Source organism: Microcaecilia unicolor, chromosome 7 (assembly GCF_901765095.1).
Source record: "Microcaecilia unicolor chromosome 7, aMicUni1.1, whole genome shotgun sequence".
NCBI lineage: Eukaryota > Metazoa > Chordata > Amphibia > Gymnophiona > Siphonopidae > Microcaecilia > Microcaecilia unicolor.
The window spans coordinates 44581235-44594238 of NC_044037.1; the positions used below are offsets into that span (position 1 = coordinate 44581235).

General features: G+C 45.9%; 1 protein-coding gene across 2 annotated transcripts in view; it reads right to left on the reverse strand.

Moving 5' to 3' along the window:
* HPRT1 (hypoxanthine phosphoribosyltransferase 1) overlaps positions 1–9479 on the reverse strand; it is an 88438-nt gene extending 78959 nt beyond the window's left edge. Inside the window, exon 1 of one of the 2 annotated variants that reach the window (XM_030209881.1) lies at positions 9293–9479. In XM_030209881.1, coding sequence (XP_030065741.1) covers positions 9293–9313 — 21 coding nt within the window. In that variant the 5' untranslated portion in view covers positions 9314–9479. The remainder of the gene's footprint in view (positions 1–9292) is intronic. The other variant, XM_030209880.1, reaches the window with a different exon arrangement.
* Between the last annotated feature and the right edge of the window lie 3525 nt (positions 9480–13004).

The following is a 13004-nucleotide window of genomic DNA, read 5'->3' on the forward strand; positions in this document are numbered from 1 at the left end:
GGGGGGGAAAGGAACAAAACCTGTAAAATGCTCACAGAGAAAGGCAGATAGATTTACACACTAGAAAAATAATTCAGTACCCCATGGCAGACGTACACTGGCCTACCTCACTGCCCTAGGGCTCTAGCAACTCTGCTGTCCACGGCCCTATGGTGCAACTAGAGAGAAATTCCCTACTGAGTACAAAAGCATTAGCCCCTGTCAAAGGGCATGAAGCTAGCCAGGCCAATTGAATTACTATTATCATTATTATTTGGGATGCATGCTGCTGCAGGGGAAACATATAGGGAATACACCTAAACAGGGTGAACAGACAAGAGAGGTGGGGGGGGGGGGGGGATAGGAACCCACATCCCTCAAGCAAGACCCTTCAGGAGCAAGCCAAAGCCGCACACAGTGGCACCAAGAAGTGCAACTTGGGGCTGTGGAGCCAAGCTCCGAGATCAACCAGGTATGGTCCTGAGACTGCCCTGGGAGCAGCTGTTAGACTCAACCACACTGTGCAGCCATGGCCAGCAAAGCGGGGAGCAAGGCAGGGACAGGAGGTCAAGAAGATACCAATATCCCATCCTGCACCATCCTTTAAGGTCATTCCACCCTCCTTTGGCAGGGTGGATTTTTTTTTCTGCCTGTAGCCACCAAAGAATCAACTTAAGATAATGTAAGCCTCCCAAGCTCGTACTGAGCAATAGAAGAAAAGCAAGTTGTGGCCCAGGCCACCCTGAAACTGGAATCTGGGGTGGTCCACTGAGTCGAAATGACATGTGCATACCCTCATGTACAGGGAACATAGTAGGCGGCTTCCAGAATGCTAGGTATCCCAGGAGAAGCCACATGTGAGCCTGAGTCCATGGCACAACTTCCAGTGTGGCCACAATCGATCCCAAAAACTGAGCATAATACCAGACACGGGAAACTGGAGTCAGAAGCAAGCACTGAATCTGGCTCTGGAGCTTGATGGACCTCAGTTCAGGGGAGAAACACCCAACCTACTTTGGTGCTGAAGAGAACCCCAATATTCCAGGGACTGAAAAGGCACCAGGTGACTCATGGGCACGTTGATCATCCAGCCCAAGGATTGGAGAAGAGACATCACTCGAGTCGTGGCTCGAAGACTGTCCTGGGACGAGGATGTTCGGATGAGCCAATTGTCCAAATAGGGGTGGACTCCCTTTGCACTGCAACACGGCCACCACCACAACCGTGACCTTTGTAAAGGTCCGAGGAGTTGTAGCAAGGCCAAAGGGCAGCACTAGAAAATGGAAATGCTGATCCAAAACAGCAAACCACAGAAATATCCAATGAGACAACCAAATGGGAATATGCAGTTAAGCCTCGTTGAGGTCCAGAGCTGGAAGAAATTCTCCGGGCTGAACTGCCACAAAGATAGTTAACAGTGTCCATGTGGAAGAGGCAGAGCGTGAGCAATTGACGGAAGTCTCTGCCCTTCCAGGGAAGTAAATAGAGTAGTGTTCCTAGCTGTGATGTGCAGCAGGAATGGGCACCACTGCCCCCAGGTGCCGTAGGGGCAGAAGAGTGGCCTACACCGCAGCTCGCATCCACAGAAAGGTGCACAGGGAAGCCTAGAACTCGAGTCCGCAGCCATTGCAAATAAGATCCACCACTCATTGGTCTGTAGTAATTTTGGCCAATTCCTTCAAAAGGAGAACAAACGTCCCCCTAATGCCGAAGAGTGAGCCAGCATCCCATCATTGGGAGGAGCAAGGAGAGGCAGAGGATCCTCTAGAGGGTCCTGCAGAGCGCTATCAGTTCAAAAGGACTGTTTCTGGCTACAGTAGGATCTACCCACATACGACAGATGGCCTAGGTGGTACCTCCTACTATCTTGAAAATGAGGCCTCTGAGGAGTCCCTTTTAGAAGAAAGGCAAGGCTATCCTCTGGCAAACGCTGAGACAAAGTCAACTTCTCCAAATCCTCTCCAAACAAAAGCTTACCGTTAAAGGGTAGCCGGACCAGGCGCTGTTTGGAAGCTGCATCAGCAGCCCAATGGCGCAAACCATAATAACTTATGGCTGGTCATTGCCAAGGCCATCTGTTTGGCCGCTGTTCTGACCAAGTCATACAGAATGTCAGCTGAGTAGGCCAACCCCAACTCAACGTCCAGAACTCAGGTGGTGGTTTAACCCCCAACTCTAATAAGGAGTCAGCCGCTTGTTGCATCCAGGAGAGGGTCACATAAGACCCCAAAACAACCGCCTGCCTCGCTAAGGCGGAAACCTGAAAAGACATTTTCAAAGCAGCCTCAAGCTTGCGATCCTGAATGTCCTTGAGCACAACAATCCCTTCCAAAGGCAAAGTGGTCTTTTGGTCACAGCAACCACCAAGGTATCCACCTTAGGCACCAGAAGAGCTCCAATTTGTCCTGTATGACAGGGTATAGGCAAGCCATCACCTTGGTCACCCATAGTCCCGCAACAGGGGACGACCACTGAGCAGAAATAAGTTCTCACATAGCTGCGTGAATAGGAAATACCCTAGGCAGCCTAGTAGTGCTAGCCAGCTTAGGCTAGCAGCCTCACTGAGGGCCTCAGGAGAGGAAATGCTCAGAGCCTGTAAAGCCTTATAAAGGTGGGCAATTGCTTTTTGTGGAACACCCACACCACGGAGGGATCACCTGCCTTAGAAGACACTCCGCGTCGGAGAAGGTCTCCAAGTCATCTGTGGCAAGTCAAGGAGGTGATCTCGCCTCCAATCTGAACCAGACCTCCACCTAGTGCATTTAGACCCCAAGGCCTCATTGCCCAAAGAGGGCGGGCCTCCAGAAACCACCATCTCAAACAAAACTCCAGTCCCTGAAGACTCGCACTTCAACACAAGCACGATGGAGCAGTAAAACAAACTATAGGGAAAAGGGCAAATCAGAGCTGACCATTGGAAAACCAGCTGGTGCGTCCCCCTCACTACCCGTGTAGGTCATGGGAGCGGAAAAAAGTCTGAGATAGATGCAAATGTGTAAGAGTGGGAACCGTACACTGCAAGTTCAAAGTGACTGCAGAGCCCTCTGAAAGAGGAGCAGAACGCGTATCTTGCGTGTGGGAAGAGTCATCCTCAACCTCCCCACTGGAGATCTCAAGGGCATCACAGCCTGAGCACCCTCTAGGGAAAAGCCCTGATGCTGTTCTCCACTTCCTACAGTGGGAACAGTGCTTCACCAATTCTGCCACCATAGAAGTCCAAAATAGAGCCGCTGCAAGGCAGAAAGAAGGAGGTACACTCACTACAGGTGACCACAGGAACTCACAGTCCAACGGGGAGGGAATCTTCGGCTCACTCAACTCTCCCAAGTAGTGACAAGTACCTTGAGAGTGCAAGGCCAGCACAGAAAGCCAATTTTTTTTCCAGAAAGCAAATGGATAAACCCTCGGGAATAGAGTTGGGGTAGGGACCTGGGATGACCAGGTGTACTCCCTAAATCTCATGCTGCTTAGCCAGAACACCCCCAGCTCTACTGAACCAGCAAAGCCAGAACAGGATCAAATGAAGCCAGGAGCCTGAGGAACACGTCCATCCAATCTGCTAGAGATAGAGCACTAATTTGCAATGTGTCTAGTCGGATGTCTTGTTTCCTGGCCAGCCAGTGTTCTCTATCTCCACCTGCTGGTAGATCGACAACCAATAGGTCTGTGGATTCATCTGCTGCTGACACTAAGGAACTAAAGTCATTAGCACTGACAGCTTGGAAATTGAAGACAATTTGTTGAGTGGGTTGTCCTGGTCTAAAGGAGTTCATGATGTCATTGATGCTTCTAGAAAAATCTCTAAATTCCTATTTTAACAAATGGAAAAGAATTTCAACATGGTGTGCTGACAGACAGGAAGATTCTTTGTTATGTGATATTCCTATGATGTGATATTCCTATGCTGTTGGAGTATTTGCTGTTTCTTTCGGAATCCAGACTAAGTACCTCATCAATAAGGGTTCATTTAACAGTTGTAGCTGCTTTTAGGGCAGATAAGTTCCATGGGACTTTGGCTGCTCATCCAGTAGTAAGGAGATTTATGAAGGGTTTGTTCCTTTATAAACCTCCTATAAAAAGGCAGGTTGTTACTTGGGATGTTAATTTGGTGTTATATGGTCTCACAAAGGCACCATTTGAACCTTTAAATTCAACACAGTATCTTACTTGGAAAACTTTTTAGTCACTATTGTTTCAGCTCATAGGTTTAGCGAGATGCAAGCTTTAGTGGATTCTTCTTTTACTCAAATATTACTAGATAAAGTTCTCTTACATACATATCCAAAGTTCCTTCCTAAAGATGCCTCAGAATTTCATTTAAATGAGGTGTTAGTTTTGTTCGTCTTCTTATTCGCCACCACATGAGTCAGAATTTCAATCTCGCCTGAACACTTGATTGCAAATGAGCTTTGAAAAAAACAGCTATGTTAAGACCTTCCCAACTGTTTTTTGTCTTCATTATATGACAGAAAAATCTGTCAATAAAAGAACTTTTTGTGTTTTGTTCTTTCTTTTCAAATATATGGCAATAAGATGTACTTCAACTTGCCGTCACCACCTCCTTTTTTGTAACAGGTTGCATAGGCACCGAGTGCATAACTGTATGCCACCCTAAGCCACACTCACCCACCCTTCACCACCTTAGCTGAAGTACATTTACTACAGATTACCGATTCTAAATGGTTAAGGAGCTCGGTGAGTGGGCACATGAAAGAGAGGTGTTATTTTGAATGGTAGCTAGGGGATCGATTTTGACTGGCATCATCAATAGTGTCGCTTAGGATCCTTCTCACCACGGAGAATGTTACAGTTATAATAGTAGATATTCTGATTGAGTGGAACACATAAATGTTTCCCTTGAAGTTTATTTATATTATATATATATATATATATATATATATATATATATATACACACACACACATATAAACATACATATATGGACCGGATAGTATTCAACCCAGAGTACTGATAGAATTGATAAATGAACATGCAGAACTATTGTTAGAAATATGTTAATTTATTTTTTAAATCAAGTGCGGTACTGGAAGATTGGAGGGTAGCCAATGTAACATTGATCGTTCCAGACGTGATGTGGGACATTATACAGCGGCAAGCCCGACATCAGTGCCAGACAAAATGGTAGAAACTATTATAAAGAAAAAAATTACAGAGCAAATTCAAAAGCATGGATTAATGAGACAAAGCCAACGTGGATTTGGTGAAGGGAAATCTTGCCTCACCAATCTATTACATTTCTCTGATATCATATTGCTTCTTTTCTTATGTTAAAGCTCAACGTCCATTATTCATATTTGGACAAATAGTAAAATATGCTTTTCAGTTCAGCTCTATATCTAATATGTCATTCAATAGGAGTTGAGTTGCATCAAGTCTAAAGTTGAATGATCAAACCTTGACTTTTAACAGGATTCTCATTTTGAACTATAAAGATGTTTCACTTTTGCTTAACAAAGCGGTTTATTAACAAGGTCTATTCACTACGTGACAGTGAAAGCAGTGTCAAGGCAATCCGTTGTTGCCAAGAATCCCTTTCAATTCTGTAGCCTTACGAACAGGCTTCTAGCATAAATATTTAAACAAGGTGCACAACTTTGCCTTAAAAAAAAAAAAGCCTTTGAGTCCAATACCATGATGATGATAACTATTTCAAGGTAGAAACATATTACTAACTATTATGTATCAAACAAACAAACAAACAAGAGAAAGTCACTTAGTAGCATCCTCATGCAGAACTAATTTTCCCTTGGGAATAAAGGCCCTACAACTTCAAAATCTATTATATTAAAAAAAAAAACAGTGAATATCCTGGACTCAAGACCTAAATATTCTGAGCCACAGCAAAGAATTTAAAAGTATCCACTAATGTGCTGTGGATCAGCAGACACTTTACCCGACATTCAAGCCTAACAGGCATCAGAAAAAAAAACAATGTTCTTTAGGTATCACCTAAATGCTTTTAAAGAGAGAAATTTTACCACATACTCCTACCATCACCATCCACCCCTCACTAATTTGTGGAAGGAAGCTTATGGGAGAGTATACAGTGAGTGAACACTACCCTTACCCTATGCAGGCCTCTCCCCCTACCTCCCCATCTATTGCAGTCTGCCCTCTATCCTGCTGGGGCCTAATCACAATCAAATACACATTACACCTCCCTACTTGTCCTTTGACTAGAACCAAAAATGCTGCTCACTATAAAAACACACACACACTTTGAGCAAGTAGATATTTCAAACCAACTCAGTTTGAGGAGAAAGCTACTATCACACTTCAAACTATTTCTGCCAGGGAAAGCAGAAATTTGTAAAAGCCATTACACATTTAAACCTGCTTTTCTAAGTCAGCCAAAGAGCTTAGGTGCCGACGATCAGAAGCTCTGCACTATTCCAAACAGTGCTCTAAAAATAGTGCAGGGCTATAACACCCCTATGATCAAATCTAATAACATGCAACTTTATACACGTAATTAGCTCTGATCATAGGGGTACTTCTGAGGGAGGACTGAGCCTGGGCATGCGCCCAAGGCACAATCCTCCCGCAGTTGACGGGTCAAAAGCCCAGGCCTGTCAAACAGCAGAAGTGGTTCGACAGGTCCAGGATTTTCCCCTAAACTGTCAAACCTAAGTCCTCCCCCCCCCCCCCCCCCAAACACTAAAGAACTCTGGTGGTCCAGTGGGACCGCTAGCTCCCCCCCCCCCCCAAAAAAAAACAACATCTAGTGGCACTATAGAAATAAGTAGTAGTAACATTGAAAAAAATGGCCCAGTGGGACTGCTAGCCCTCCCTCCCTTCGCCTCTCCCGGCAACACCCCCCAGCCCCCCCCCCCCAGTGCAGTTGGAGGGAGGGACTAGCACTCCTTCCCTCCTCTTCAGGCGCCTCCTCAAAATGGCAGTGCCCTGCCCGGTGCATCCTGGGACCGCTAGCCCTCCCTCCCTTTGCCCCTCTCAGTCATTCCACCCCCCCCCCCACAGCCTACCTCGCTGTCCGCAGTTGGAGGGAAGAAGAGACTACCACTCCTTCCTCCCTCTGTGGGTGCTTCCTCAAAATGGCAGCACCCTGCCTGGTGTAACCTGGGATGTGCTGGGCAGGGCTCAACCCTTATATGGAAGTTGTGCCCTGCCTAGCACATCCCAGGTTACACCAGGCAGGGTGCTGCCATTTTGAGGAAGCACCCACAGAGGGAGGAAGGAGTGGTAGTCCCCCCACCTCCAACTACAAGGTGGATGACTGGAGAGCTAGCAGTCCCACTGGACCACCAGAGAAAGTCCCAGACCTGTCAAACCTCTTCAGTGGGTCTCCCCCATGCCTCCCTTGCTGGCAAACCCTAATGCCAGCTACAAGCTGGTGTAGGATTTGCTGCAGGAGCAGCACCCTTGTTTGGCGCACTGCCCACTGATCATTAGAGAGAATTGTGGGAGACCCTCGTTTGCAAGCATTTACATGCAATTAGCTATCAGAACCGTGAGGCACTGTGTTTCATGTGCTCACCGGCTCTGATCCTGGGGCGCAGACACACATCGGTGCTAGTCCGCCGTTAATGGCCTCTAGCCCCCGCGTTTGCTTCTGATCATTGGCCTGTGAGTAAAAGACATCAGCTTGATTCCCACAGCTAGAGCAGAGCCAGGGTGTTTTCATTATTATGTAACAATGATGCCTAGTGGAGGAGTAGCCTAGTGGTTAGTGTGGCGAACTTTGATCCTGGGGAACTGGGTTCGATTCCCACTGCAGCTCCTTGTGACTGTGGGGAAGTCACTTAACCCTCCATTGCCCAAGGTACAAATTAAGTACCTGTATATATGTAAACTGCTTTGAATGTAGTTGCAAAATACCACAGAAAGGCGGCATATTAAGTCCCATTTCCCTTCCCTAGTGGCTGGATTTAGGGCCAATGCTTACAGAAATTCCAGAAGAGCTCTGGGTATGATCCTACAGGGTGGGGGACAGTCTAATACGGTCCATGAAAGAAAACAAAAATCACATTATGAAGTTGCTTCCCCTAAACACCCTCTGAATATACATGAGCACATTTATGATAATTTGTTCACAGGCACAGATTCCAATTCAGAACATAATGAACCCTGCTGGTCAGACCAAGGGTCAACGCATACTTTCTCCTCTTACAGCTGAAGCTGACATATGCACACAGACGTTTACAGTGAAGTGGCCTAATGGTTAGTTGCAGCAGGTTGTGGACCTGGGGAACAGGATTCTATTCCCAGCAGTGGATTAGGATCCTAGGGAACCGGGTTTAATTCTGTCTGCAGCTCCCTATGACCCTGGGCAAGTCACTTAGCCTTCTACTGCCCCAGGTACAATATACTACTTAGACTGTTAGTCCATCAGGGCCAGTGCAAGTACATGTACAATTATATGTAAACCGTCTCGATTAGCTACTTTCTGTATAACAACTTGCTACAGCAATCTAATCTTTTTAGACAAAGTACAAAGGTATGATTGCTGGCTATCACTAACCTCTCGTTTTCAACTTATCCTTTTAACAAAATGACTTCAATGGAGGAGTAGCCTCGTGGTTAGTGCAGTGGACTTTGATCCTGGGGAACTGAGTTTCATTCCCACTGCAGCTCCTTGTTACTCTGGACAAGTCACTTAACCCTCCATTGCCCCAGGTACAAAATAAGTACCCGAATATATGTAAACCACTTTGAATGTAGTTGCAAAAACCTCAGAAAGGCGGTTTTGAAGTCCCATTTCCCTTTCCCCTTATCAGTTAAATAACAGGCCAAAGGCTCTCTCTCAAATTTCAACTCCACGAGTCCACTAATAGGAAGCCAGCGTAACTAGTGTATTCGCTCTTCAAGACAACTTAAAACGTGCTAAAAGGCATGCAACGTGTTTCCACTTTTCTATATGAAAAGGAGGGGTTTGGAGCGGAATAGGAATACTAAGTACATTTTATATCTGGCGCCAAAAAAATTTGCACTTTAAAACACTGCAGTACAGATGAGCGACTTTCTCCTTCACTCACACCCACTGCCTAAACCCAGCTTTTCGTGTCTCTGCTCCAGTTTCCCTCAAGCTCAATTGCAGTTACTTGCGGAACGAAATCAAGCCTGTGCGCTCTTAAAACGGGAAGACACCAAGCTCCAGAGGCTGCAGCCGAGACCGGCTAGAGTTGGGCCGGCACCACCGCAGGCCAACCATGTGCACCTGGCACGTAGGCAGCGTGGGGCGGCTCTCCGAAAATCCTCCCCAAGTCACCAGCGCGGGAAGGAAGCTACAGCAGACACCAAACCCGGCAGTAAGTGAGGAGGTCACGTTTCTTACCACAACACACGAGCTCGCCATAACTCCGTCTCCCGCCACTACTGCGGACGCAACGAGACGACGAGTCTGCGCGACTCCTGAGCCCACTGCCCGCGAAGCGCGAACTCGACGCTCCAACCGGCGCAAAATCGCGTCGTCCACCCAGGCTCTCTCTCGTCCCTCGGCCCCGCGCGCGCCGGGCGAGGAGGAGGGGCTTGAGGCGCGTGATTACGGCATACCCTTGCTGCCCTCGTGCTTTCTTCTCTTTTTTCCCATAGGGTACAGCGTAAGGCAATCCGACCAGTAAACCCCAGTCAGTGGATTGTTTTGCATTTTCCAGCAGTAGCAGCCAGCAGAGTCATTGGCTGGCTCTCCAACGGTATTTCTGAAACCTGGATTGTCTAGGGGAGAATCGGTGAGCGTGGAAGCACCTGTTAAAGGCCCCAGAAATGGTAATTCATCTACAGTTGGAAGGCGATCCAGGAGTGAAATAACAGTGCTCATCACTCAAAAATAGTTAAAACTCCCTTCCTAAAGGAATAAACGTTTTCTTTTGACGTCTCCAAGTATAACAGGAGAAAAATGGCTTATTATTGTTTCCATGGAGGAGTGGCCTAGTGGTTAGGGTGGTGGACTTTGGTCCTGAGGAACTGAGTTCGATTCCCGGCACAGGCAGCTCCTTGTGACTCTGGGCAAGTCACTTAACCCTCCTATTGCCTGCCGTATTGAGCCTGCCATAAGTGGGAAAGCGCGGGGTACAAATGTAACAAAAATAAAAAAAAAGATGCATGGCGAAAAAACGAGTAAACAACCAGTTATAGGTGACGTCTTTTTATTCTTTCCAATCCAACTGAAGTTGGAAAGAAATATCCAAAAATATCGGGGGGGGGGGGGGGGGGGGGGGCAAATAACGGCATAATTTTTACAGACTAGGATGAAATGTACTATTTTGGAAAAACCTGTACACAAGTTCAAACATGGGCAAAATTTGACCAAGGGTACTGGAGAAACGAGCCCCCCCCCCCCCCCCCCCCCAAAAAAAAAAAAAAAATCCAATGTATTTCTATATGGGCAGGTCTGGGGACAAACTAACGTTCCAACATTTAACAGTTTGCAGAGAGGTTGTTTGTGGGGCAGTTTATGGGAAACGGTGGTAAAAAGGCACATTGAGTTCGCGAAGGATCCAAATCAGAATTAATACACCCCACCTCCAAAACAAAAATTGCCCAATACATTTCTATGGGAGAAGTTCCAGGCAGGACCTGCTCAAGGGACCATGGCACCGTGCACCAACTTTTTCATTGGTGAGCTGCCCCCCCCCACACACACATCTGGTATCTTTCTCCCTCCCCCAACTGTGCTCCATTATCTCCCCCTTTCTCTCAAGTTCCCTGCTCCTGCTGGACCAGATGAGGCAGATGATCAAAAGCCCCACGCTGTTCCAAACAGCGCTCTAAAAATAGCATAGGAACAGCGCGGGGCAATACCACCGCTATGATCAGAGATAATAGCATACAAATGTAAGCACTTTATTATGTCTGATCATAGGGGAAAAGTGCCAGAGGATTGTGCCTGTCAAAAGCCCGACCTGTCAAACAGGCTGGAGGTCTGTGGAACCTCTGGACCCCCCTACAAAAAAGTGAGACTCTGGTGGCCTAGTGCCCCCCAACCTCCCCCCCAAAATAGCAACCTCCAACCCCCTCAACATGAGGGCACAGGGGGTCTGGAGGTCCAGTGGATCACCTGCCCTCCCTAACTCCCCCAAATGCAAAAGAAATCCCTAGTGGCCCAAGTGGGCTCCCACCTCTACCCCCCAACCACCCTTCTGGTATAGCAGACCCCTCCCCCCTGTACCTCCTTGTTGGAAGAGGGAGTATCACACTCCCTCCTCTTAAGCGCCTCCTTCAAAATGGCATCTTGGGATTCAGTTCAATTAATTTCTTGTTATACCTCTAATATCTGCTTTCCAGGGTTTAGGGCAGGTTTACATTCTAGGTGAGACAAAAGCAGATAGTGTTAGTGTGAGATATGAGAAACATTAGAGACCATTGGTATAATGCATGAAGCTAAAACATTAAAGGAAAGGATAATGTATGATACTAGGAAGTAGAAGTCATGATGGATTATTATGAAGCAGTCTTTGGGAAGAAAAAGGTTTTTAGCCTCTTCCTGAAGTTGAGGTAGCTGTTTTCTGTTCTGATGGGAATAGGTAGAGAGCTCCATATTTTGACTCCAAGTACGGGGAATAGAGGGCTGAAAATCTGATTTTGAATTGTCTTTTGAAATGGTGATGCTAGCATTAGTTGTTGTTTCAGTCTGTTAGGCTGGACCAGAAATAGCAAAGCGGTGTTAGCAGTTCAGGGGTGAAGCCCTGTAAGATTTGAAACTGTAGCCTTCCCATGATATTGTGTAAGCCACATTGAGCCTGCAACTGGTGGAAAAATGTGGGGTATAAATGTGTTAAATAAATAGCTAAATAAAAACTAAACAAGCAGTTTTGAACCTGAGTCTTTCTGCTATGGGAAGCCAGTGCAGTTTGTTTAGATGAGTTGAAACACTAGTATATCTGTTCAATATGTATTTTAGTCTTGTAGATGTATTCTGTATGATTTGCATTTTTTTTTTCTAATATTGACAATACCAAGAAATAGAATGTTACATTAATCCAAGTGAGGTAGGACTAACATTTGGAACAGTAGTGCAAAGGCTTTTTGGTCAAAGAATGGTCTTGACTAGACATAGCTGTCTCATTTTGAGTAGTGTTTTCTTCCATAGCTGATTAATATAGGAAGAGAAGGTAAGTGAAGTATCAAACAAGACCCCTAATACTCTGGTTTCAGATTTTACTTTAAAGCTTTGACCATTGGATAAAGACATTGATGATGGGACCTCAACTCCCTGATTTCGGAACCACAGGACCTTGTTTTTTTGCGCATTCAGCTTTATCTTATTGGTCAGGGCCCAGGTGCTAACAGCAGGCATACCATTCACTATAGAATGAGTTGGATCTTTGTTTGATGCTGTTACTGGTAAGCGAAGCAGGATGGATTTGAGTAGGTATTTTTGGCATTGATCCAGGGAGCAGTTGGCTCGGGAGCATTTCAACAGTATTGATCTTACATCCTCAGCTGTTAGTGGTTGAAAAGATTCCCAGTTTTGGTCAGTTTTGAGTCCTTGGGTTGTAGGATCTCCGGCGATTAAGGCTGAACTATGGGTTGGGCTATTTCCCTCTGTTGGAGTAGCCTTAGATAGTTTGAACTTAATTTGGAGGCTCTTATTGGTGAAATGATCAGCGAGGTCTTGGGCTGTGGGACATGTTTTCTGTGAATGTTCATCCTTATTAGTGTAAGCTAGTGTTTTAACTAAGGAGAAAAGTTTTTGTTGTCAAGATCATCTTGTCCTATTAGGCTGCTATAGTGTTGGCGTTTTGAGTTAGCTACCTTCTTTTTTGTAGTGTCGGAAGGCTGACTTCCATTTGGATTTGTCAGTAGTATCTTTGTTCTTTCTTCATTGCTTTTCAAGGCGTCGACATTCCTTTTTTATAATGGATAGTTCATCTGTAAACCATGGTGAATTTCTGGATGTTTTGACATTTTTAGTGGTAAATGGAGCAATTTTGTCTAGTATGGCTTTCACCTTGGTGTCCCAGTGGTATTTGATTGAACCATGTGTAGGAGATGCGTTAGTGAGGGAATCTGTTAGCTCTGACCAGAAAGTGGCCTAGTTGATTTTA